The 27077-nt window shown below is 38.9% G+C and overlaps 1 protein-coding gene across 7 annotated transcripts in view; it reads left to right on the top strand.

The window, feature by feature from the left end:
- LOC132382540 (serine/threonine-protein kinase Nek8-like) overlaps window positions 1-27077 on the top strand; it is a 117335-nt gene that overhangs the window by 21059 nt on the left and 69199 nt on the right. For all 7 annotated transcript variants that reach the window (XR_009508384.1, XR_009508383.1, XM_059952844.1 and 4 more), the window contains 6 exons: window positions 4961-5076; window positions 6072-6203; window positions 9818-10019; window positions 11565-11684; window positions 18831-18948; window positions 25718-25934. Coding sequence is in view for 5 of the 7 variants with exons in the window: in XM_059952844.1 (XP_059808827.1) it covers window positions 4961-5076; window positions 6072-6203; window positions 9818-10019; window positions 11565-11684; window positions 18831-18948; window positions 25718-25934 (905 nt within the window). In the remaining 2 variants the exon portion in view is untranslated. The remainder of the gene's footprint in view (window positions 1-4960; window positions 5077-6071; window positions 6204-9817; window positions 10020-11564; window positions 11685-18830; window positions 18949-25717; window positions 25935-27077) is intronic.

Genomic DNA, 27077 nt, shown 5'->3' with positions numbered 1-27077 from the left:
AGAACTTCGATATAATATTTCAACAGATAAATGGGAAAAATTTTTACAAATGGTTAATTCCTCTTCTATATGTGCTAAACATGCTTTAATACAATTTAAAATTGTACATAGAGCTTATATGTCTAAAGATAAGCTTGCTCGATTCTACTCTTATATTAACCCTCAATGTGACAGGTGTCATCTAGAAGTGGCTTCATTGACCCACATGTTTTGGTCATGTCCCACTTTACATAACTATTGGAAGGACATATTTGTTACCATTTCCTCAATTTGGAATATCAATTTACAACCTCATTTTATTACTGCAATTTTTGGTATACCAAATGAGGATGGTATTCAGTTTTCCCCTTCAATCAGACGAATGATTGCTTTTGTAACATTAATGGCCAGAAGGTCCATATTACAAAACTGGAAAGAAGTAAATCCTCCTACCACGTCTCAGTGGCTTTCCCAAACTATTTCATATCTAAGTTTGGAAAAAATCAGAAGCACTATTCTTGACTCATCAGTCAAATTTGAAGAAACTTGGGGACCGTTTATTCGACATTTTCATATGAATTAATCTGACCTTTTCCAGACCTTCTTTCTGCTTATTCTTGTTCAGGTATGGAGTTCCGGAGTTTTTTTGACACTATCACATACTTATAAACTGTTATTATTGCCCATGTTAGTTTAGTTTAGTGTTTTTTTTTCAATATACATTTTCTTTTACTTATTTTCAATTTTTTTTTCTTTTTTGATGATTATTTTTGTTTTTTTTTCATATATAGTTATACAGACTTGATTGATTAATGTACTTTTTTCTGTTGATGTTTAATAGGATATTATTATCTTATTACCAATGTAATTTCAAGTCTATTGTATTCATAACCTATTCATTATTATGTTATGTTTTTCTTTATATATATATGAAACTCAATAAAAAGATTGAAAAAGAAAAAAAAAGGACACATTCCAAACCTTGTGGTTTCTGTGTGTCTCTCTCTCATTTCCTGGGTCCCAGACCCGAATTAATAGCGATCTTGCAATTCTCAAAAAGGAGGGGGCGACTTTGTACCCTTCGGCCCCTCAGAGTTGCGTCACATTTGTAACATAAGGTATAAGTCTCTGTATTGAATGAAGGATGATAATGTATAGAAAGTAGCTTAAAATAGGCAGGTTGTATTATGAGGATAGGGTGATTAGGCTAGGCTTTTAACAATTGGATGTTAGATATGTGAGAGAGGACTCCAATAAAGCATAGAAGATCCAGAGTATTTTTTTACAAAGAAGATGTGGATAAAGTGTTTTCTTGTATGGGAGACTAGAAGAAAGGGCCAATAAAGAAAAGATAAAGATTTACCTTTTTTGTCACACTTGCATCGAAACATACGGTAAAACATGCCATTTGCATCAATAACCAACAGTCCGAGGATGTGCTGGGGACAGCCGGTAATGTTTGCCATGCTTCTGGTGCCAACATAGCATGCCCACAATTTACTAATCCAAATCAGTACATCTTTAGACTGTGGGAGGAAACTGGAGTACCCGGAGTTAAACCGTGTGGTCACGGTGAAAATGTACGAACTCCTTACATACAGTGGCAGATTGAACGTCGGTCAATGGAACTGTGTATTGTTATATACTGCCCTTATTTAAAAGTAAAAGCTCACTCTTTAAGACAGAGTTGAGATAAAACCTTTTCTCTCAGGGGTGGTGAGTCTTTGGGTGGTGGAAGAAAGAGTTTCTGTATACTTTTATGGGAAAGATTAATGGATGCTTGATAAGGTTGCCTTTGGTTTTCAAAGTCACAGTTAAATCAGCTATTAAAGTGCCCATCTTCCATGGTGAATTATTAATCCAGCCACGTAAGCATTGATGCATGCTGATCCTCATTAAGTGGCAGAGCAGGTCTGAGGGACTGAGTAGCCAGCTCCAGCACTTAATTTACATGTTCATACACACTCGATGAGGCTGATGGGCTGCCACTGTGATATTACACAGCATGTAGCACTTGTTTTAATGTTTGCTTAGTCAAGGCCATGGTTGGCACAGAATGTGGCGACGCAGATCTGACCTTATAATTGAAAAGGTGGAGTATGCGTTCACAGCAGTTAAAATTGTCCATGCTTACCTTATTGACTGCTTTGGAGTGTAAGGCATTTATTAACTGAGAAAAGCCAGCATCATAGAATACTACAGCACAGAAGTGTCTCTTCAGCCTATCTAGTCCATGCTGAACTATTCTGCTGCCTCACCCCATTGACCTACACCCAGACCATAGCCCTCCATGCCCTTCCAATTCATGTATTTACCCAAATTTCTCATAAGTGTTGAAATCAAACCCACATCCACCACTTCAGCTGGAAGCTCATGGTGTTGTGTGACCGGAGAGAGTGTTACTGGTAGATACTAAGCAGCTTCTTTATTCAACAAAACCAAGTACAGCAAGCATCATATGGAGATGCTTTTGGTGGAAAGGTCTATTGGCCCAACGTGGGGCTCGATATTTATTTGCTAAACACAAAGGACAGTCTATATTTACAAAGTATAGACAATGCTTTCTTTTGAAGCTACATACAAACTTCAAACCGTCTGATTCACTTCCATCCCACAGATGCCAGCAGGTCTGTGGACTGGGATTCACAGCTTCTAGGAATGCATTGTTCCAAGTTAAATCCACAATACATTTTCAAGGAACAGAAGACTGGTAGCCAAAGCCATTTGCTAAATGCAAAAGACCTAAACCCAAAAATCACTCCAACAACTTGGTCCACACTTTCACCACCCTCAAGTGAAGAAGTTCCCCCTTATATTCCCCTTAAAATGTTCACCTGTCGCCTTTAACCTCTAGTTCTAGTCTCACCTAACCTTAGTGGAAACAGCCTACTGGAATTTACCCTATCTAAACCCCTCATAATTTTGAATACCTCTATAAAATCTCCCATCATTCTCTTACACCAGCAACCTTTCTTAGTCAGCTGGTGGTGTAGTGGCATCAGCTCCAGACTTCAAGGTGAGTGGTCCCAGGTTCAAATCCTCCCAGCCTCTTGCACCCTTTCCATCCGTGCTGGGTCAAGCATCAAGCTAGCAACTCGGCCTCATAAAAAAAACAGACAAATGCTAAGGAAATGGCAAAGAAAATGCAGCCCAGTGAGCCACAAGGCACGAAAAGGAACAACAAACTATTCAATCCTTCCCTATAACTCAGGTCCTCAAGTCCTGGCAACATCCTTGTAAATTTTCTCTTCATCCTTTCAATTGTTTTAATACCTTTCTATCTTATAAAAGCTTGTAGGCATGTTCACTTTTAAGAATGTCCTGTCATGACCATTTCCACAAGCATCATCCCTGTCTTTAAGGTCGCAGCTCATTTGTCCAACTACCCCCTCGCAAACCCTCCTTGCCATCCAATCTTGTCTGACCAACCCACACCCATCTCAACCTGAAGTTGGATAAAACTCCCAACCCCATTCTGTCAAACTCCAATGCTACTTTAGTCCATCAATGCTACAACCCTGTCTCCCTCCAGTCTACTTATTTGCCACTCTACCTCATGTCACCTTTCTCCACGAGGCCCTCAGAACCTGCACCCTACATGGTGGCGTCTTCCACCTTGCAACTGTGGGGTGAGTGAACAGTGTACACAAGGACTGTCCTGTCTGCAATAGAATTTCACTGTTGGGGATATCAGTTAAAATTGGAGTGTGTTGCATACATCATGTATTAGAAACTTTGTCCACCTTTGTACCTTTTGCGGAAATTGATCCTAGAACTAGAAGGTATAAACTCAACACTCATTCTAAATTACTACAATACAAATGGATAACCAGACAGTACATTACTCCAGTCAGGTTGCATCACTTTAACCCCAACATTCCAGACACATGCATTAAATGTAATCACCAAAAGTGGTCTCCGTTCCATTGTATGTGGGAGTCCCCCCAGATAAGCTGCTTCTGGAAGAAGGTGCTGGATTTGATTAGTCAGATTATTGGAAAAAAAGGTGCCCCCTGATCCTAAATTATGTATTCTGAATATTTATCCAAAGGATTTTGTAACCTCTAAAAATGTAAGGTCTCTGCTTAATATTTGTTTTTTAGAAGCCAAACGTTGCATAGCCTGTTCATGGAAGAATACAACAACCAGTGGAGTCTCACAATGGCTGAAAGAAATGACTTCTTATCTTGCTCTAGAAAAGATAAGCTACATTACAAAAACAAACTTGGCAAATTTCAGGAAAATTGGGACATTTTCTACAAGTTTCTGGAGAACACTATTCAGGGTGATGAAAGTAACGAACTGAATTGACTGCTTTTTTTTTAAAATGGCAAGATTTTTGCATTTTTTGTGTGTTTTTTTGCTTTCTTATGTTTTTTTCCTTTTCTTTAACTTTGTTGTACTTTCAAACCTATGGATGATCTAATATGTTTTCATTCTGTAAAAGCAATAAAGAGGTATTTTTTGAAAAAAGGTTATAAGCTCAAGATCAGGGAGTAGAGAGATGAGAAGAAACTATTCTTCCTAGAGAGTCATGAATCTGTGAAATTCTCTGTCCAAGGAAGCAGATGAGGCTTCCTCATTAGATATGTTTAAAATATATTATTTTTATTCTTTCATGGGTGGGGAATTAAGGGTTATGGGAAAAAGGCAGGTAGCAAGGTAGATCCACAGATATGATCTTAATGAGTGGTGGAGCAGGCTCAGTGGGCTAGATGGCCAACTCATGCTCTTATTTCTTACATTCTTATGGTCAAGATAGTTCAACTGCCATCACAACAGTGAGGAATTTCACTTTGGTGCTGAGGGAATAAATATGTGGTAATTGATTCATTATGTTCAAGCAGGTGAGTATCTGATCTCTGTCTTATGATCACTCCGGAAACACTGAAGTGCTTCACAAGAATTCCAGAAATAGTTTGAAGTTCAAGTTTCACATGCCAGAGAGATTATTTGATGAAAGTCCTTGTTCTTCTGCTAGGAGCCTATGGGACAGCAGTTCTGTATCGGAAGAAGGACGATGACTCACTGGTCATTCTCAAAGAGATCAATATGCATGAGCTGAACCACATTGAAAGGCAGAGAGCATTGAATGAGGTTTGTGTTTAACTCTGAATTATTTACAGGAGTTTATCTGCAGAGTTGGTAACGATGTGATATACTGTATCAAAGTACAGTGGTTCATGTTGCATGATTGGGTTGGATGAACAATGGTTAGCATGGCCGTCTCTCAGCACCAGTGACACAGCTTTGACCCTGACCTCAAGTGCATCTCCCTGAGGCTACATGTTCTTCCTCTTGGATGCTCCAGTTTCTTATCACATCCTAAAGAAATGTGAACTAATGGGCTAATTGATTGCTGTGAATGGTCCCTGTGAATGTGCATGACAGAATAATTTTTAAAAAAGAGAAGAGGAGCATATGTGAGTGAATAAAGTATGGTAATGGTCTTAATTTTCAGGATGGACATACATCTCTACCAAAGGAGGTGTTAGACGCTCCTTCCCTCTGCTAGCCTGCAGGTCACCCTTGGACAAGGTGTAGCATCCGTTAGGCCCCCCCCCACACGACCGATCTGGGTCACGTGAAGCCATGGGTGCAGATGGTGGATGGCTGTATGAGCAGTTCATGCATATCACAAGTCCTAGTTATGCGACCACTGACACCAGGCAGACGGCCCCTGAAGAGTATTGATAAAGTCTTGTAAAGACTCTGCCCAGAAGAAAGCATTGGCCAACCACTTTTGAGAAAAAAAATTTGGCAAGAACAATCATGGTCACGGAGAGGACCACAGTCATCAATGTCAATATGACAAGGCACATAATGATGATGATGAATGGTCTTGATTGGATTACTGTGCTAAAAGCTAGTATGGGCTGAATGGCCTCATGCCTTGTCATGATAAGTGTAAAAACCTTCAACTGTATGGTTAGTGTAAGTGAGTTTGAGAAGCCCTGGTACTCTGGTCAGTGTGAATGAGTGTGTACACCCCCAGCCCTTAAGGTTTAGTGTGGATTAGTATGAACAATGCAGAATTGATAAGTCAGTGTGAGGTGAACATACATCTAGTTTTGTCTTTTGTTCTGCTATAGGTAAAGGTACTTTCCATGCTGGACCACCCCAATATCATCAATTACTATGACAGCTTTGAAGAGGATGGTGTACTGATGATTGAAATGGAATATGCAGAGGGAGGAACATTGGCACAGTATTTGGCACAGCAGGTACTTGACAAGGAAAAGATTTCCAAGTAGAGCTAGTTTAAAACTGTTTTCCCAAAGTGAGAACAAGCTTTAATTCTGATCTTTTATTGAATATCACGTTGAAGGAAGAGCCAAAGTATCTGATCCTGAGGGGCGAGTAACTGGTTTAAACATCCAATTACATGAATTGTTTGCCTTATGCATTTATATAATAAGCATGTGGAATTGACTGCATGTTCCCAGTGCTTGCTGTAATTATATATCAACATTATTAAGGCAGATTGAAGTAAAGCAGAAAAATATCTATTTCACATCTTTCACATAACTGCAACTCCAAGATTTTTCTTCTTTGATTTGAAGGCTCAGAATGCGCAAATCATAGGGTAGTTAGCCTAACCTCCGTGGTTGGGAAAGTTTTGGAATCTATTATTAATGATGAGGTTTCAGGTACTTGGAGACAAACAATAAAATAAGTCAAAGTCATCATGGTTTCTGTAAAGGGAAATCTTGCCTGACAGATCTGTTAAAAGAGTTCTTCGAGGAAGAAACAAGCAGGGTGGACAAAGGAAAGCCAATGGATGTCATTTACTTGGATTTTCAGAAGGCATTTGATAATTTGCCACACACAAGGCTGCTTAAGAAGATAAAATCCTATGCTGTTACAAGAAAGATACTGGCAAGGATGGAGGAATGGCTGGTAGACAGGAAGCAAGTGGGAATAAAGGGGGCCTTTTCTGTTTGGCTGCCAATGACTAGTGGTGTTCCTCAGGGATCAGTATTGGGACCACTACTTTTCACATTGTTTGTCAGTGATTTGGATAATGGAATTGATGGCTTTGTGGCAAAGTATGCAGATGATATGAAGATAGGTGGAGAGATAGGTAGTGATGAGGAAGGAATGTGATTGCAGTAGGACTTAGACAAATTGGAAGAATGGGCAAAATAGAGGCAGATGTTGGGAAATGTACGATAATACATTTTGGTAAAAGGAACAATAATGCGGACTATTATCTAAATGGGGAGAAGATTCAAACATCAGAGATGCAGAGGGACTTAGGAATCCTTGTGCAAGGCTCCCAGAAGGCTAATTTACAGGTTGAGTCTGTGGTAAAGAAGGCAAATGCAATGTTGGCATTTATTTCAAAGGGCTTTGAGTACTGTCAACAGTTTTGGGCCCAATATCTCAGAAAGGATGTGTTGTCATTGGAGAGAGTCCAGAGAAGGTTCACGAAGATGATTCTGGGAATGAAGGAGTTAACATTTTAGGAGCATTTGGCATCTTTGGGCCTGTACTTGTTGGATTTTAGAAGAATGCATGGGATCTTATTGAAACCTACTGAATGTTGAAAACACTTGATAGAATGGATGTGGGGAGGATGTTTCCTATGTGGTGGTATCCACAACTAGAGAGAACAGCCTCAAAATTGAAGGGTAACCTTTTAGAGCCCAGGTAAAGAGGAATTTTTTTAGCCAGAGATTAGTGAATCTGTGGAATGATCTTCCACAGACTGCGGTGGAGGCCAAGTCCGTGGGTAAAATTAAGGCGGCCATTGATAGTTCCCTGTTCAGTCAGGACATCAAAGGATATGGGGTTGAGTGGGCGCCAGGATCAACCATGATGGAATGGTGGAGCAGACTTGATGGGCTGACTGGCCTAATTCTGCTCCTATGTCTTATAGTCTAATACAAGGACACCACTTTAGAACAGAGATGAGGAGGAATTTTTTTAGCCAGAGAGTGGTGAATCTGTGGAATTCATTGCCACTTACAGCTTTGGAGGCCAAGTCATTAGGTTTATTTAAAGTGGAGGTTAATAGATTCTTGATTAGTAAGGGTGTCAAAGGTTATGGATAGAAGGCAGATGAATAGGGTTGAATGGGATAATAAATAAAATATGATAGAATGACAGAGCAGATTCGATGGGCTTAATGGCCTAATTCTGCTCCCATGTCTTATGGTAAACTATAGTAAAAAATGCAGTGGATGTGTAGTCAAGCAATGTGGTTCTTCTTTGCACCAACTCAATTTCCTAACAGCCTCTGTTTCTAATCCAGCTAACCATTTCAAATGGAGTTTTATGTGGACACCTTTTAAGAATCCAAACTCATTATCCAGTTACCATTCCTGTTCAATTAATTTCTAAGTATCATCCATAGTTGAGGTGCAGAGCAAGCTTTGATTATTCAATTAAAATAATGTAGGAAATACTCAGAAAATCAGACAGCCAGCAACTGTCAAGAGAAAAACTCGTCCCATGCTTGCACTTGCTTTGGCAGCCCTGGGTCCATTTATATGTTTGCTGATTGGAATTTCTACTAAGTATGCTGATAACACAAAAATACTAAGGAAGTACAGTAAATCGTGAAGAGGATAATGAGATAGGTTTATGGGTCAAGGCATTTAAGAGACATTTGGATAGGCACATCGAGGTAAGGAAGATGGAGGGATATGGACATGGTGTAGGTTGGAGGGATTGGGGTTCGGGTGTGATTTGCTTTTTGGTTGGTTTGGCACAACATTGTAGGTGGAATGACCTGTTCCTGTGCTGTAATCTTCTATGTTCCATGTTCTACATCTGGGAAATGGGATATAGAATACAATGCAGGAACATGTGGAATTATCCATTTTAGCAGAAGAGCGTGCCTTCATCACATCTATTATGAAGTGTTTTGAGAGATTAGTCATGTTCGGAATCATCTCCTGCCTAAAGAAGGACCTGGACGCACTGCAATTTGCCTGTCGCCACAATAGGTTTACAGTGGCTGGAATTTCACTGGCCCTCCACTCGGCTTTAGATCACTTGGACAATAGCAATACCTACCTCAGACTGCTGTTTATTGACTGCAATCATACCTCAGTTCTACTCAACAAGCTCCAAAACTTGGGCCTCTGTAGCTCTCTCTGCCGCTGACCCTTGACTTCCACACCAGGAGACCACAGTCAGTGTGGATCAGAAGTAACATCTCTTCCTTGCTGACAATCAACACTGGCAGACAGACCTCAAGGATGCATGCTTAACCCACTGCTCTACTCTCTCTACACCCGTGATTATGTCATTAGACTCAGCTCAAATTCCATCTATAATTTTCCCTAATTCCCCTTGGCCTGAACAACGAATTCTCCAACTTCCAGTAATTCCCTCCCTCTCCCTTCCCCCATCCCACTTTCACTCTGCCTCCTCTTACAGCTGCCTATCACCTCTCTCATGATTCTGCCTTCTTCTACTACACAGTGCTTTCCCCTTACATCCCTTCTTCACCTTTCCTGCCTATCCCCTCCCTCACGCCTTGATCTTTCCCCTTACTGGTTTTTCACCTGGCACCTACCAGCCTTCTCCTTCCCACTCTCCCCCCACCTTCTTTATAGGGCCCCTGCCCCCTCCCTCTTCAGTCCTGACGAAGGGTCTCGGCCCGAAACATTGACTGCTCGTTTCCACAAATGCTGCCCGACCTGCTGTTCCTCCAGCTTGTTATATGTGTTAATATGAGGCCTGCTGCTCGTTTTTGTTGAATAAAACGCTTTCATATCCACTAGCTTCATTGTCTGTCCAGAAGCTTCGTTCATGTTACAACAGAAAGAATGCTGGCACAGGCAGTGTCACCCTGTTCTCCAAAGTATCAGTGCTTTCATTGCAGGATCGAGAGTTGGAAGAATTGGAAATCCTGAACCTCTTCCAGCAAATGGTGGCTGCAACCTGTTACCTACATGAACACAATGTGTTACACCGAGATCTAAAGACGGCCAACCTTTTCCTCACCAAAGAAGGCGAAGTGAAGCTTGGTGATTTTGGGGTGGCCAAATTGATGATGACAGGAAGTGAGGCACATACCATCTTGGGTGAGTTTTACTTGAAGCACAAAAAAAGGTATGGAAAGAGCTAATGGCATTTTAGAGTAAAGGGTTAGGTTGGAGTCACATTATGACCAAGACGTGGTCTTGGGTAAGGTTGGAGAAAGGACCTGGTAAGAGTAAGAGAAAGTCTTAAGTAAAGGTGGGAGGAAGTGTCTAGAGTGGCAGAGGCTGAGGGAAGAACTGATAGAAGGTTAAATATATTAGGTAGCTGGTATGCTTTTACCAAGGTTGAAATGTCTATAAGTACAGGGCATGCATTTAATGTGAGATGGGCAAAGTCCAAAGATGTCTGGAACAAGTTTTTTTTTAAAATAGAGAGTTGTGGGTGCCTGAATTGCACTGCAAGGAGTGATAGTGGAGGCAAATATGAGAGAGGCATTTAAGAAGCTCTTGGATACTGTAGGCACATGAATTTGCAGAGAGTGGAGGGACATGCAGAAGAGATCCATTTAGTTAGGCATTTAATTACTCGTTTAATTGGTTTGACACAACATTGTGGGCCAAAGTCCTGAGCTTTACTGTTCTATGATCTGTGCAACATTATGCCTTATCAAATACAAGCAGGAGTATGTCATCCAGTCCTTTGAGCATTCTCTGCCACTTATTGTGGTTTGCAGCCATGCCTTCTCATAATAAAGGCTAACACACAATCTGCCCTTACTCTCTTGCTGCACCTGCCTGTAAGTATTCAGCCACTCATGTATAGCACACCTAGTGAACATCAACATGTCCTGATCCCTCACCCTTTAACCAGCACACCACTTTTCTGATCAAAGAGCTAGTCTCCAGTCCACAGTTAATGGAAAGCACTTCATCTCAGGTAGGGCTGAGAGGAAGGCACCTGATCTCAGGTAAGGACAAGAGATGAAGCGTGGTGTCAGTTCAGAGTGGGGTGAGGATACCTGATCTCAAGCAGGGATCGGGGAAGGCTCCTGCTCTCAGATAGGGTTGGGGGGAAGAACCTGATCTTGGCTAGGGGTGGGAAGTATGTGCTGCGATGTGGCAAATTGAACAGTGGACTGTACATTGCAGCGTATTAGAGTTTTGGCCATTTTGAATGTTTTCCATAGCCTTAGACGTTCCACAGTAAGGGGCGATCCTGGCCAGTATGTAGAGAGAAGGATAGTCAATGGCAGGTGAGCTGGACAACAAGTGCAAATATAAATAAAGATAACTGCTGATCAATTCGGACCATGCTGAGAGTGGACATTTTGGTGAACTGTTTGCAACCCAAATAGTCTGCAAGTCAGAAATGCAGCAACAAACTAAGCTCCCACTCAGCAGAAGATGCCTTCAGCAGCCACCAAACTCATACCACAAGCCTCCCAAATGCATGTTCACCTGTAAGGGCTGTACATTAGTCGGGCTTACGCAAGCAGTAAGGGTTCCTGCCTGTTAGAGGCTTACGTGTAGAAGTCAGTGGTAGGATTGGGTGGGTTTGTGGGTAGTGGGGGAGGAAGTGAAGTTCAGCATTGTAGGTTCCATGCCGCTGGGGGCGGATTTACTTGATGAATTGTTTCCATTGTGCAGGCACTCCTCATTACCTCTCACCCGAGATCTGCGAGGGAAAGTGCTACAATGAGAAGTCTGACATCTGGTCGCTTGGTTGCATCCTTTATGAGATGGCATGCCGTCAGCGCACTTTTGAAGGTAGGAGGCATGAAAATTGACCAAACTAATTAGCAGTGAGGAAATTCATTAGGTTAATTAGTAGAGGCACAATAGATTATATTAGAAAGGTAAATAGGTCAAGCACTTGCAGATGAAATTGAATTTTCCGGCTTTCTGAGGGACCGCACACATCCTTAGTATTGCTGAGGTAATACATCATAACCTCACATTAACCCTTCCCTTAGTAATTATTGGAGGCAGTAGTACCTCTCTTTGCACACAGGTGCCTTGAGTATACCTCTGAGGAAGGCTCTAATAGAATGCATGTAAGATATGGTAATCATCTTCATACACACAATGGAGAATTACAGTCAGTATTGACAACAATAGGTTTATTCATAAATGATCTATTTCCCTGTTAATTCTTGCATTAAACCACCTGCTGTGAGTATTGTTATTAGGGGTTACTCTAGAGGTAGTTTCTGTTAAATTGATTGCACAAAAAAAGGAAAATTGGCATAACAATAATACAGTTTTAAGTGATGGAGTAGATTTTTCTGCAAACATGACACTGGCTCTGAGAGAACAAAGCTGAATGCTACCTGTATAACCTGCAGTTAGTTTTCACAAAAATCTGGAAGAACTCAACAGGTCAGGCAACATAAACAGGGACTGGAAAGGAAAGGGGCAGAATGAAAAGGTAGGGGAGGGGAAGGATGCAAGCTGTCAGGTGTGATAGGTGAATCCAGGTGAGAGAGGGAGGGTGGGAATTTACTTTCAACACCCCCTCCCACACACCTATCTTCTCCCATTACCTGCCGGATTTTACCTCAACCCCTCCTCTTCACTTTTCATGGGGGCTTCTGCCCTCTTCCTTTCCAGTCCTGATGAAGGGACTCAGTCTATAATGTCCACTGATTATTCCCTTCCATAGATGCTCCCCGAGCTCCTGCAGGCTTTTGTGTGTCTGTATATGGCTCAAGAATCACAGCATCTGCAGCCTCTCTTGCATTACTGTAGAAAAGCATTATTGTTTTTGTAAACATCATTTTAAAACTTCTTGATAGCCAGGCTCAATTTGTTGTGTTGACATTTCTTTTTTTTAATTTTTTTAAATTAAATTTTTAACAGAATTACATAAAATAAATAGAAAAATAGAGTAATGAAAATTAATATCAGCCCTCCCCCCTCCCCTTAACCCTTCCCCCCCTTAGCATCCCTATCTAAAAAAAAGAAAAAGAAGGAGAAAGATTGCCTGGTTATCAGAAGATCCCCACATGCTCCATGGAGTTCAAAATAGCTTTAGTATATGTCTTTATTTATTAATTTTTCCCCAAATAGCTAATAATTTTATCTTTGAAGGACCTATATATTTAATACTATCTTTTGTAAATGCGGGTGCCAAATTTTCAAAAATATATCATATTCATCCAAATATGATATTGGGTTAAATTATAAGTAATTTTTTCAAGTGGAATGCAGCTAAATATTTCATTATTCCAATGGTCCATAGTTAAGTATGAATCTGATTTCCAAGTAACTGCAATAGCTTTTTTGACTACTGCCAGTACAATTTTTATAAATTTTTTCTGATATTTATTCAATTTTGGTTTCGGTATTATTCCTTCAATATTGCCTAATAAAAATAATATTGGGTTATGTGGAAGTTGTATTCCAATAATTTGTTCCAGTAAAAGCCTTAAATTTATCCAAAAAGGTTGAATTTTAAAACAAGACCAAGTAGAGTGTAAAGAAGTACCAATTTCTTGATTACATCAAAAACATTGGTCAGATAAATTTGGGTTTAATCTATTTATTTATTTATTGTGGTGTAATATATAATTGATGTAAAAAATTGTATTGTACTAATCTAAGTCGGACATTTATTGTATTTGTCATACTGTCAAGGCATAGTCTTGACCAACTTGTTTCATCAATTTTAATATTCAAATCAGTTTCCCATTTTTGTCTTGACTTATGAATTCCATGTTTAATTGTCTGTTTTTGTATCAAATTACACATACAAGAAATAAATTTTTAAATTTTTTCCTTTTTGAATTAAAATTTCTATTTCATTAGGCTTCGGCATTAACATTGTTTGACCCAGTTTATCTCTTAAATAAGCCCTTAATTGAAAGTAACAGAAAAGAGTGTTGTTTGATATTTAATATTTATTCTTTAGTTGATCAAACGACATCAATATACCTCCTTCAAAACAGTCACCTATATATCTAATCCCTTTTTGAAACCAGTTATATAAAAGTTGGTTATCCATTGTAAAAGGAATGAGTCTATTTTGAATTAGGGTTCTCTTTGCTAATAAAGATTTCTTTATCTGATCATCAACATATATCTTATTCCATAAATCAATCAAATGTTTTAATATAAGAGATTCTTTCTTTTCCCATATCCATTTGGATTCCCATTTATATATAAAATCTTCTGGTATATTTTCTTCTATCTTATCTAACCCTATTCTAATCCATGCCGGTTTATCTTCATCAAAAAAAGATGCAATAAATCTAAGTTGATTTGCTTTATAATAATTCTTAAAATTTGGGAGTTGTAACCCTCCTAGGTCAAATTTACATGTTAATTTTTCCAACAATATTCTTGACATCTTACCTTTCCAAAGAAACTTCCTCACACATTTATTCAACTCTTGAAAAAACTTCTGCGGCAGTTGTATTGGTAATGTTTGGAATAAATATTGTAATCTAGGAAATATATTCATTTTTACAGCATTAACTCTACCTACTAATGTTATTGGTAACATCATCCATTTATCAAGATCCTCTTGAATTTTTTTCAATAATGGCAAATAATTTAATTTATATAAATTCTTTATATCGTTATCGACTCTTATACCTAAATATTTTATACCATTTATCAGCCATCTAAATTGAGTTACTAATCGACATTGACTATAATCTCCTTTAGTAAGGGGTAAAATTTCACTTTTATCCCAGTTTACTTTATACCCTGATATTTTCCCATATTCTTCCAATCTAAAAGATAGTTTATACAACAAATGCAATGGGTTTGTTAGATAAATCAGAACATCATCAGCAAATAAATTAATCTTATATTCCTCCTGGTTAACTCTGAAGCCCATAATATCTGAATCAGTTCTAATTAATTCAGCTAATGGTTCTATCGCGAATACAAATAGGGCAGGTGATAATGGACAGCCTTGTCTAGTTGACCTTGTTAACTGGAATGATGTTGAAATTTGACCATTTGTCACTACTTTAGCTTTGGGACTAGTATTTAAGGTTTTGATCCAGTTTATAAAAGATTTTCCTAACCCATATTTTTCCAATACCTTAAATAAAAAGTCCCATTCCAAACTATCAAATGCTTTTTCAGCATCCAAAGCAACTGCCACACTCATTTCTTCCTTCTTTTGTGCCAAATGAATTATGCTAAGTAACCAAGTTACATTATCCGCCAATTGTCTATCTGTAATAAAGCCTGTTTGATCCATATGTATTAATTTTGGTAAATATTTAGATAATCTATTAGATAAAATTTTTGCTATTAATAATCTGTATTCAACAAAGAGATAGGCCTATATGATGTTGGTTTTAAAGGATCTCTATCTTTTTTTGGCAATACTATTAAGATTGCTGTTGAAAAAGATTGTGAAAGTTTATGTGTTCGTTCTGCTTGATGTATTAACTCCATAAAGGGAGGGATTAATAAATCTTTAAATTTTTTATAAAATTCAGGTGGAAAACCGTCTTCTCCTGGAGATTTATTACTCTGGAGTGATCCTAGAGCTTCTTCAACCTCTTTTAATGTAAAGGGCATATCTAATCCTTTCTGTTCTTCCGAATTCAATTTTGGAAGAGTTATTTGTAATAAAAAAAATTTCTATCTCAGCAACCTCATTTTGTGATTCCGATTGATATAATTTGGAATAAAAATTTTTAAAGGTTTCATTAATTTCAAAAGGTTTATAAGTAATTTTATTTGCACTTGTTCTAATTGCATTTATTGTTTTGGAAGCCTGTTCTGTTTTCAACTGCCAAGCAAGAATCTTGTGTGATCTTTCACCCAATTCATAATATCTCTGTTTAGTTCTCATAATTGCTTTTTCTGTTCGGTATGTCTGGAGCATATTATGTAACTTCTTATTGACAAGTTGTCTTCGTTTTTCTTCTGTCATATATCTTTGAGATTCTTTTTCTAATTTTGTAATCTCTTTTGCTAATTGGTCTATTTTTACCATATATTCCTTCTTAATTTTAGAGGTATAACTTATTATCTGGCCCCTCAAATATGCTTTCATCACTTCCCATAATATAAATTTATCTTCAACTGAATGTGAGTCTGTATCCAAAAAAAATTGGATCTGTTTTTCCATAAAATCACAAAAATCTTGACATTTTAATAAAATTGAATTAAATCTCCATCTGTAAATCAATTCCTCCTTATCCAGCATTATCGTTGTCATTATCAAGGGGGAATGATCTGACAGTATTCTCGCTTTATATTCCACACTTTTCACTCTATCCTGAATATTCATTGATAATAGGTAAAAAATTAATCCTTGAATAAGTTTTATGTCTATTTGAATAAAATGAATAATCTCTTTCTCTTGGATTAATTCTCCATATATCAATCAAATTTAAGTCTTTCATCAATGATAAAGTTAGCTTTATTACTTTCGATTTTGTAACAACCTTAGTTGACCTATCTAGAACTGGGTCTAGTCAAAAGTTAAAGTCTCCACCTATTAATATTTTATTGTGTGCATCAGCCAAATTCAAAAAAGTTTCTTGTATAAATTTTGCATAATTTTCATTTGGTGCATAAATATTCATAAGCATCCATAATTCCAAAAAGATTTGACAATGTATAATCACATATCTCCCCACAGAATCAATTAGTACATTTTGTATTTTAATTGGTAAGGTTTTATTATCCAAAATTGCAACTCCCCTCGCCTTTGAATTAAATGAATCTGCAATAACACATCCAACCCAATCTCTCTTTAATTTCTGATGTTCTATCTCTGTTAAATGTGATTCCTGCAAAAAAAGCTATATCTCCTTTCATTTTCTTAATATGTGTTAAAACTCTTTTTCTTTTCACCAGTCCATTAAGCCCATTAACATTAAAACTTAAAAAATTCAGTAAATTAGTCATTTCACAATACCTTGGGGAATCTCTTTAAAATTCTCCATGTTGCTATGTGTCTCCACCCCACCAATCATCCAGGCAAAAGAAGAAAAATAGAAGGATGATAGATAGTAAAGAAAGAGATAACAAAATACCCCCCTACTAATGTTGTGAATGAATAGAAACACAACATAACCCCCCTCCATTTTACGGGTCATGGCAATTGCCATGATTACACACGTGAATCCCGCAGCAATTGATCAGAAGCTCCTCCAGCTCCCCGTAACAAAAAAAGATATATATAAGTGAAGAAAAAAATTAATATCTCTACCCCCAATTAATATTCCTCAATTTTTTTATCTTTCTCCCCTTCTGTCATATACTTAAAGTATATTTGTATATTCGTCTACTCTTAAATATACATCAAATCTGATCCCTATCTCAGTCTTCATCTTTAATCCATTTCACTTCCATAATTCTTTACCGCGTCTCATGAATATTAGGAAGTTCTTGTACAAACTCCTCCGTTTTCCGATGATCAGTAAAAAATCTTTTTTCTTACTCATCCAAAAAGATTATCAGTGTTTCCGGGTAGCTCAGAATAAATTTATAACCCTTTTCCCATAAGATTTTTTTTTCACTGGGTTAAATTCCTTTCTCCTCTTCAACAGGTCGTAACTTATATCAGGATAGAAAAGAACTCTTTTCCCTTCTATCATCAATGGCCCATTTCTCTTTCTGGCACCTTGAGCAGCTGCCTTCAAGATCTTTTCTTTATCTTGATATCTTAAGCATTTTATCAAGATTGATCATGGATTTTGATCTTGTTGGGGCTTTGGTCTTAAAGCTCAATGAGCCCTTTCGATTTCAATTAACTGACTTCCCTCTTCCATTTCAAAGATTTCCGGGATCCATTTTTGAAAGAATTTTATTGGATCTTCTCCCTCTATACCTTCTTTAAGACCAACAATCTTAATATTGTTTTGTCTGCTAAGATTTTCAAGCACATCTACTTTTTCCAACAACCGTTTTCTTTCTGATGTCCAGGCAAGGATATTATCTTCCATCTTGTCCACTCTTTCAGTGGTGTCTCCCGTTTTTACTTCCAACTTTTTAAACTTTCTTATTTGTTTTCTTTTGTTTTTCCACCACCTTATCAAGCGTAATCTTCATATTTTTAATATCTGTTTTCATTACTTTTAATGCTTTTAATTCATGCATTATTTGTATCAGGGATTTTCTTATGTCTCCAGAAAGTTTTCCACCTTTAATTTCTTCCTGTTCTTCTTCTCCTTCATCTATTTCCTCATCTGTGTTTTCCAGAGGGTCTGATTCTACTTCCGGTTCAATTTCACTTTCAGTCACAGCTGGAACTTGTAGTTTTGTTTGCACCTGTTTGCATATACCCATTTCTTCATGCATGTGCAGTTCCTGCTGTTTCTTCGTAGAGACCATTGATGCTGCCGCAGTTTCCTGTCCTGCATCGTCGGAAGCGACATGTACTTCGCCGGGAAGAGATCCAACTTGAATACGAGGTTCTGTCATAATGGTCAGGCCTCTTTCTTTGCCAACTCACTCTGTCTTCAAAGTAAAAAGTTCTCTTCTGTTTCTGTTTAGGAGACATATCTAAAGATAGTCCTGAGTTGTTTATAAGTAGTTTTTAGAAAGTATTTATTAACTCTTCTTCACTTAAACTTTATTTTACTAGTTTTTACGGGAAAGCTGGATTTCCACGTCTCGATCCTACGTCATCACATGATGCCCTGTGTTGACATTTCTGAGACAGAGCATAGGTTTAAACCCTAGTTCAGGTATTTGTTTGACTCACACTGGATTTGCTCGGAGTAGGTGTACTTTGGAAGAGCTGTCAAACCAAGATTTACCTGTTCAGTTAGACTTTAAAGATCCCCAGGTGCTATTTGAGGAACGTGGGAAGTTCCCTCTCTGTCTTCGCTAACATTTATCACTGAAACAACCCACCAAGAGCAGCTTAATAAGTCATTTATCTCAGTTAATGGCATAATATGCAGCATAATTGTTCTGTTCTCTTTCTTGCAGGAACTAATCTACCAGCAGTGGTAAATAAGATCATGAAAGGACAGTTTGCTCCCATCACCAATAACTATAGTGCTGCATTTAAAGGCCTTGTGACGGACATGCTGCAAAAGGAACCTCGGTAAGTTGAAAGTGTTTCTGATTTCCCCAGTTAACTAGATAGAACACATTGTCATTAAGGCAGGGGTTCCCAACCTTGTTTTTTAATGCCATGGACCAATACCATTAAGAAATCGGTCTGTGGATCCCAGGTTGAGAACCCTGTTTTAAAGTAGTAGCTTTCCATTAATAATATTACTTATCATTATTAGGAATAGACTTATACAGTCTCTTGAGATTGCACTGCCATTCAATGCTGATCTGTAACAAGCCATCAAGTTTATTGTCATTTAACTGTCTATAGTGCCTATAAAAAGCATTACCCCTGCCCCCCCCTACCCGGCTTGGAAGTTTTCATGCTTTATTGTTGTACAATATTAAATCAGAATGGGTTTAATTTGGTTTTTTTGACAGTGAGCAACAGGAAAAGACTCATTCATGTCAAAGTAAAAACAAATCTCTACAAATATATTAATTACCAATATAAAACAAAATAATTTATTGCAGAAATATTCACACCCAACCAGTCAGTATTTAGTAGATGCACCTTTGGGAGCAATTACAGCCTTGAGTCTGTGTGGATATCAGCTTTGCACATCTGGACACTACAATTTCTTCTTTACAAAACTGCTCAAGCTCTGTCAGATTACATGGGGATCATGAGTGAACAGTCCTTTTCAAGTCCAACCACAAATTCTCAATTAGATTGAGGTCTGGACTCTGACTTGGCCACTCTAGGACATTAACTTTGTTGTATTTAAGCCATTCCTGTGAAGCTTTGGCTTTATGTTTGGGGTCATTGTCTTGCTGGAAAACACATCTTCTCCCAAGTCACCGTTCTCTTGTAGACTGCATCAGGTTTTCCTCCAGGATTTCCCTGTATTTTGCTGCATTCATTTTGTCTTCTACCTTCACAAGCCTTCCAGGGCCTGCTGCAGTGAATCATCTCCACAGCATGATGCAGCCACCACCATGCTTCACGTTAGGACTGGTGTGTTTATGATGATGTGCAGTGTTTGGCTTGTGCCAAACCTAGCATTTAGTCTGATGGCCAGAAAGCTCAAATTTGGTTTCATCAGACCATAAAATCTTCTTCCAGCTGACCTCAGAGACTCCCACATGCCTTCTGATAAACTCTAGCTGAGATTTCATTTGTGTTTTTTTCCCCCAATAGTGGCTTTCTCTTTGCCACTCTCCTATAAAGCTGTGACTGGTGAAGCACCCGGGCAACAGTTGTATGCACAGTCTCTTCCATCTCAGCCACTGAAGTTTTTAACTCCTCCAGAGCAGTCATAGGTCTCTTGGTAGCCATCCTCATTATCCCCCTTCTTGCACAGTCACTCAGTTTTTGAGGACAGCTTGCTTTAGGCAGATTTACAGCTGTGCCATATTCTTTCCATTTCTTGATTGACTTAACTGTACAGGTAGTTCCCGAGTTACGAATATCCAACTTACGAACAACTTGTACTTACGAACCGAGGAAGGAGAACGCCGCCCACCATTTTAAGTCGGATCGCCACGCTGTCCGCCATTTTAAGTTGTTGCCATTGACACTGTTAAGTGTGTAACTTTGTATTTGGCTTAAATTTTTCTTAGCAAGATTCACCCTGACCCTCCTGGTCGCAGTGAGATCAGCACTGGGCTCGAGAATGGAGGTTCCTGAGTTCGATCCAGTGACAGACCGCTCCCTAGCACGCTCTCCATCTGTGCCAGGTTGATGTCAAGCTCGCAACTTGACCTCATAAAAAACACTGCCAGCTCCAGTTTAAATTCCCATGCAGAATATTGTGGAGGATTAAATACCCAAACCCAGCACAGTCCCCACTTGTCCCATTTAACCTTAATTCAATGCAGTGGACTTTAGGACCCGGGGAATTCAGTGTGGTGGTCCTTAGGACCCGCAGAGCTTGACACCTGCCACCCACAGTGTTTCTGTTCCCTTGATGGGAAGCAATCACGATTGAAAATAAAGTGGAAATAATAAAGCGTTTGGAAATAGGTGAAACATCATCGGTCATTGGAGAAGTGTTAGGCTACAGTCGGTCAATGGTTTGAACAAATTTAAAGGATAAAAGATAAAGTGAGAATAATGAAGCATGTGAAAGACCCTGCCCCGATGAAAGCTACAATAGCTACTAAGCAACACATTGTTTTAATTGTTGGAATACATATGTTTCTTAAGAGTTTTATATGCATAGTAAGGTACAATATATACTATATACTAAGACAAATGTCTGACTAACTGATGCTAGATAATACCTGATATACTTGTTCCGAATTATGTACAAATTCAACTTAAAGACGGACTCAGGAACGGAATTTGTTCGTAACCTGGGGACTGCCTGTACTCCAGGGGATATTCAGTGACTTGGAAATTTTCTTGTATCCATCTTCTGACTTGCGCTTTTCAATAACCTTTTCATGGAGTTGCTTGGAGTGCTTTTTGTCTTCATGGTGTAGTTTTTGCCAGGATACTGGCTCACCAGCAGTTGGACCTTCCAGATACAGGCGTATTTTTACTACAATCGGTTGAAACACCTTGACTGTTCACAGATCTCCCAACAACAAATCTCCATTTAACTAATTATGTGACTTCTAAAACCAGTTGGCTGCACCAGTGATGATTTGGTGTGTCATACTAAAGCAGGGGTGAATACTTGTACAATCAATTATTTTGTGTTTTACTGTATATTTGTAATTAATTTGGGTCACTTTGTAGAGATATGTTTTCACTTTGACACGGACAAGTCTTCTGTTAATCAGTGTCAAAAAACGCCAAATTAATCACTTGTTCAATGTTGTAAAACAATAAAACATGAAAACTTACGGGGGGGGGGGGGTGAAAGCTTTTTACAGGCACTGTACATTTATATAACCATATAATGCATTTAGATACAAGACAATGTTTCTTCAAACCAAGGCGTAAAGTACAGTAGTACACATAACACACACAATATAAGCTAACTTGTGAAAGTATGGTTAAATTCCACAGATAAATCACAAATAAATAGCCATTAATTTTATATATTGGAAGGTACAGAACAGATTAACCAGTGACATTTCAAATACAATGCGGCCAGGAGTTCAAAAGTGTAAAAGCCTGGGGGAAGAAACTGTTTCTCATCCTGAACTTTCTTGTTTTTAATGCATCGGTGTCTCCTGCCTGATGGTAGAAAGTCAAAGATGATGCTGGATGGATAGGTGGGAACCTTAATAATACTAAGAGCCCTGCAGATGCAGCGCGCCAGATAAATGTTCCTGATAGATGGTAGGGAGACATCTGTGATCCTCTCAGCTGCTCTCACAATCCTCTGTAGGGATTTGTGGGCCAATGCTCATACCTCTCATACCTGGTGGAGATGCGACTAGTCAGGTTGCTGTCAATGGTGCTCCTGTAAAATGCACTTAAGGTGGGTGGGGGGGGGGGGTGCAGGTAGAAGCTTTGCTTGCCTCAATCTTTTTAGGAAATGGAGATGCTGCTGTATCTTCTTGTTCAGAGAAGTGATATTCAGAGACCAGGTGAGTGTTAACGCCATCTATCATCTCAGTCCTGGATTAGAGTCTAAATGGTTAATTTTCTTGCATTTTTACTTTCTATATGATTGATTTTGTATTTTGTCATTGCTGTCAGAAAGGCTTATTGGTCCAGCTTGAATGGGCTTGCAGTACAAAGGGGGAACATGAGGGAACTCTTTGTTCTCATTTTCTTCTTCTTTACCATTTCTCCTTTCTTCTCACTTGCTTTTCTCTGCTGCTACTTCTTTGTTATGTGCATCTAATAAAGTGGCTGCTAGGACATTTGCACCTCATTCTTGACTTCCAAAAAACCCTCTGGACACCATCATCTCCATTCAAAGAGTAGACAAGACGATATTGCCTCCACACTCTCACTCTCTGGAGTCCAGAATCTCAAAGATCCACAGCACTCCAAGCAAAGAAATAACTTTCTCTCAGTGTATCTCTTAAGTGCAGGCTTTCTTAACTTGAGGCCTCCAGTCAAGACCTCCATGATTGCATCTATCCTGACAAGCTCCCTCATCATCCTTTATGTTTAATTAGATTACCTCTCATTTATCTGCACCACAGATCTCCCCCTATTCTTACCTGGAACTCATCCAGTGATTTTATCAATCTCATGCTTAACTTAGCAATCATCAAGTATGTGCCTCTTATGAGCCTTCATGTCTGTGTTTGGAGGTGTATTAATAATGCCTTACCAAAGTCAGGGCCCTGAGGAGCCTCGATTTTAAAGATCCCTGAATTAATATTAATTCCTAAAACAAAAGTATACAATAACTAAATTCATATAATAACTATTAAGCATGCAGTAGGGTTTTTTTTATTTATTCCTGGGCTATAAGCACTACTGGCATTTTCACAGTTCATACACAAGCTTAAATGCTTGTGAACGGACCGGAATTATTCCAGAGGCATTTTAGAGTCAACCATTTTCTTTGGGACTACAGTCACATTTGGACAGATAAAGAAAGAGCAGCAGATTTCCCTCCATAAATGCTTCATTAAACCCCCAGGAAAACTCATTTGTATTGTCAGCCTAGTTTATCTAAAAACTTTGCTGCCAAATTTCCTTTCTGCTAAAGTGGTTAATAGCTTCACATCTTCTTTACTGGCTGATAGGAACCTCACACTGTTAGATAGTAGTCAGATTAAAGGTAATTCTAATTGCTCTGGGTGTCAGTTAACTCTTTGCGGTACTTTTATTGCATGTGAATTTTTTTTGTTCCTTTTCCCTCTTGAGTTGAACAACCTCATAATCCCAGAGGTCAGACTATTTCAGAGTTCTGGACTGGCCATGGTATTTATCTAAAGCATGAGAAAGCCCCCAGATGTTAGGTATCCAAAGCAACACACACAAAATGCTGGAGGAACTCAGCAAGTCAGGCAACATCTATGGAAATGAGTAAACTTCTCCCCTTCCTTTCAAGATCTGATGATGGGTCTCAGTCTGACACATCAACTGTTTACTCTTTTCCGTACAGTAGATGTTCTTTTGTACTGTGTCCTTTTCATTGTTGATCTGACATAGTCTTTTTCTCAAGGAAGGGACACTAAAGGGCATAGGTTTAAGGTGAGAGGTGATTGATTTGAAAGAGACCAGAGGGACATTTCTTCATGTGGAGCAGGAAGCAGGAGTTGCCAACCTGGGTCTGCAGACCCCTTGGTTAATGGTAAGGCTTCATGGCATAATAAAGGATGTAGAGGATGATTCATATATGGACTGAGCTGTCAGAAAAAGTAATTGAGGAAGATGTATTAACAACTTTCAAAAATACTTAGCCAGAAAATAAGTACAGTTACAAGAAAAGGTTTGTAAACCTTTTGCAATTACCTGGTTTTCTCATTGATTACTTATAAAATGTGGTCTGATCTTCATCTAAGTCACAATAATAGACAAGCACAATCTGTCTAAGCGAATAGCACACAAACGATTGTACTGTTCATGTCATTGTTCATTCTCAGTCCAGGCTGGAAAAAGTATGTGAACCCTTGTATTTAATAATTGGTAGAACCTCCTTTAGCAGCAATAACCTCCACCAAACATTTTGTATAGCTGCAGTCAGACTTGCTCAACGGTGAGGAGGAACTTTAGACCATTCCTCCATACAAAACTGTTTCAGTTCATCATTATCTGGGATATCTTGCGTGAACAGCCCTCTTCAGGTCATGACACAACATCTCAATCTGGTTAAGGTCTAGGCTCTGACTTGGCCATTCCTTTTTAAACCATTCTGTTGTTGATTTATTCTTGTGCTTCAGATTATTGTATAGTTGCATCATCCAACTTCTATTAAGCTTCAGGTGATGGACCGCTACCCTGATATTGTCCTGTAAAATAGCTGGAGACAATTTTGAATTCATTGTTCCCTCAACGATTGCATGCTGTCCAGGCCCTGAGGCAACAAAGTGGCCTCAAACCATGACGCTCCTTCCACCATGCGTCACAGATGGGATGAGGTTTGGGTGTTGGTGTACAGTGCCCTTTTTCCTCCAAACACAGCAGTGTGCACTTCTGCCAAAAAGTTAAATTTTTGTCTTCTTCGGTCCACAGAACATTGTCCCAGAACCATTGTGGAAAATCTAGTTGGTCTTTTGCAAACTTGAGACATGCAGCACTGTTTTTTTTTTGGAGAGCAATAGTTTCCTCAGTGAACTGAGAAGTTAGCAAGTTCTAGATATTTCTACAGATCTTTTGCTGTTATCCTTGGGTTCTATTAGGGTTCTCTTTCAGTATTCATTGATTGGAACACCTGACTCCAAACAGCTTTTGGAGAATGCATAACCCCAGAGGTTCACATACTTTTTTGACCCTAAAATGTGATTGTTTAAATGGTGTATTCGGTTTTGATGAGAAGTACAACTGTTTGTGTGTTATTAGTGTAGACAGATTGTGTTTGTCTAATACTGTGACATAGATGAAGATCAGACCACATTTTATGATAATTAATGCAGAAGAAAAGGTAATTGCAAAAGGTTCACAAAAGTTTTCTTGCAACTATACATGATTGGGACTGGTTTGGAGAGATAAGGTCCAAATGTGGGCAAGTACAACTAACTTGGTGGTCGGCATGGTTAGCATGGACAAGTTGGGCCAAAGGACCTGTTTCTATGCTGACTTACTCTTATCACTCTTCTGTTACACTGCTTCTGCTTTCTCTCTCTCTCTCTCTCTCTCTCTCCTTCCTTCATCTCCCTCTCTCTCCAGTTGTGTTCCAGGGTCAGTTTCAGGGGATCTACACTGAATCTAAGTTAGTGTCTTTCACTCGGGATAGGTACCGGCCATCTGCTCGTGATCTGCTGTATGTTCGTCTCCCTGAAATGATGGCCAAGTATGAAGAAACTCCGGTTCAGGAGAAAGGGCCAGGAACTGGCCTTCAATGTGGCCTGGGTCACAAGAAAAATGGACGCACAGCTCTTTATTACTTCTCAATGTCTGACATGAAGCTCTGCCCTATGGATGGACTGCCTGCCAAGATTAAAATTAGGCAGGTGAGTATAACTGAAGGATCCATAATCATTTTAATTAAGTAATAGACTTGAGGTCCTTGGCATTCTGCCTTTGATGTACACACAGCGGCCACATATATTTCATTAGGTACACGTATATTTCATTAATATACATCAGCCAGTCATATGGCAGCAACTCAATGTATAAAAGCAAGCAGACATGGCCAAGAGGTTCAGTTGTTGTTCAGAGCAAACATCAGAATGAGGAAGAAATGGGATCCAAGTGTCCTTAACTGTGGAATAGTTCTTGTTACCGGAAGGGGTGGTCTGAGTATCACAGAAACTGCAGATCTCCTAGGATTTTCACACACAACAATCTCTGGAGTTTACAGAGAATGGTGTGAAAAACAAAAATAACTTTCAGTGAGCTGCATTTGTGTGGGTGAAAATGCCTGTTTAATGAAAGAGGTTAGAGAAGAATGGCCAGATTAGTTCAGGTTGACAGGAAGGTGACAGTAACACAGATGCTCTATATTTATTGTTTGGTTTTTTTTGTATTCGCACAGTTTGTTGCCTTTGGACTTTCATTGATTCTATTATGGATTTTTTAAGTATGCCTACAATAAAATGAATCTCAGGATTGTATATGATGACATATATGTACTTTGATAATAAACTTACATTGAACTTTGGAAATAACCATGTGTTACAAGAGCAGTATGCAGAAGAGCATCTCTGAACACACAACACATCGAACCTTGAAGTAGATGGGCTACAGCAGCAGAAGACCACAGACATACGCTCAGTGACCACTTTATTAGGTACCTAAACAGTGGATCTAAACAGTTGGAGGAACTCAGCACATCAGTCAGTATCTGCAGTGGGAAATAAACAATCGAGGTTTCAGGCTGAGAGCCTTTGTCAGGGCTAGGAAGGAAGGGGAAAGAATGCTGCCTGACCTGCTGAATTCCTCTAGCATTTTGTCGCTCAAGATTTCCAGCACACGCAGAATCTCTTGGGTTAATGCTGAGCAGCTGGAAACCTGGCCTACTTCAAAGAGCTTCTGCTTCCTCAGTGTAAGTGTTCTCTGCAATATCTACTGTTCTGGAAAGGGAGGTTAAACAGCCCAATCCACTCAGTGTGACTGAATAAATCATAGAAAGAAGAATATTGCACATCCGCACA

Source organism: Hypanus sabinus, chromosome 28 (assembly GCF_030144855.1).
Source record: "Hypanus sabinus isolate sHypSab1 chromosome 28, sHypSab1.hap1, whole genome shotgun sequence".
Classification (NCBI taxonomy): domain Eukaryota; kingdom Metazoa; phylum Chordata; class Chondrichthyes; order Myliobatiformes; family Dasyatidae; genus Hypanus; species Hypanus sabinus.
The sequence above is the reverse complement of the archived record's forward strand: the minus strand, read 5'-3'. Positions and strand labels throughout refer to the sequence as shown.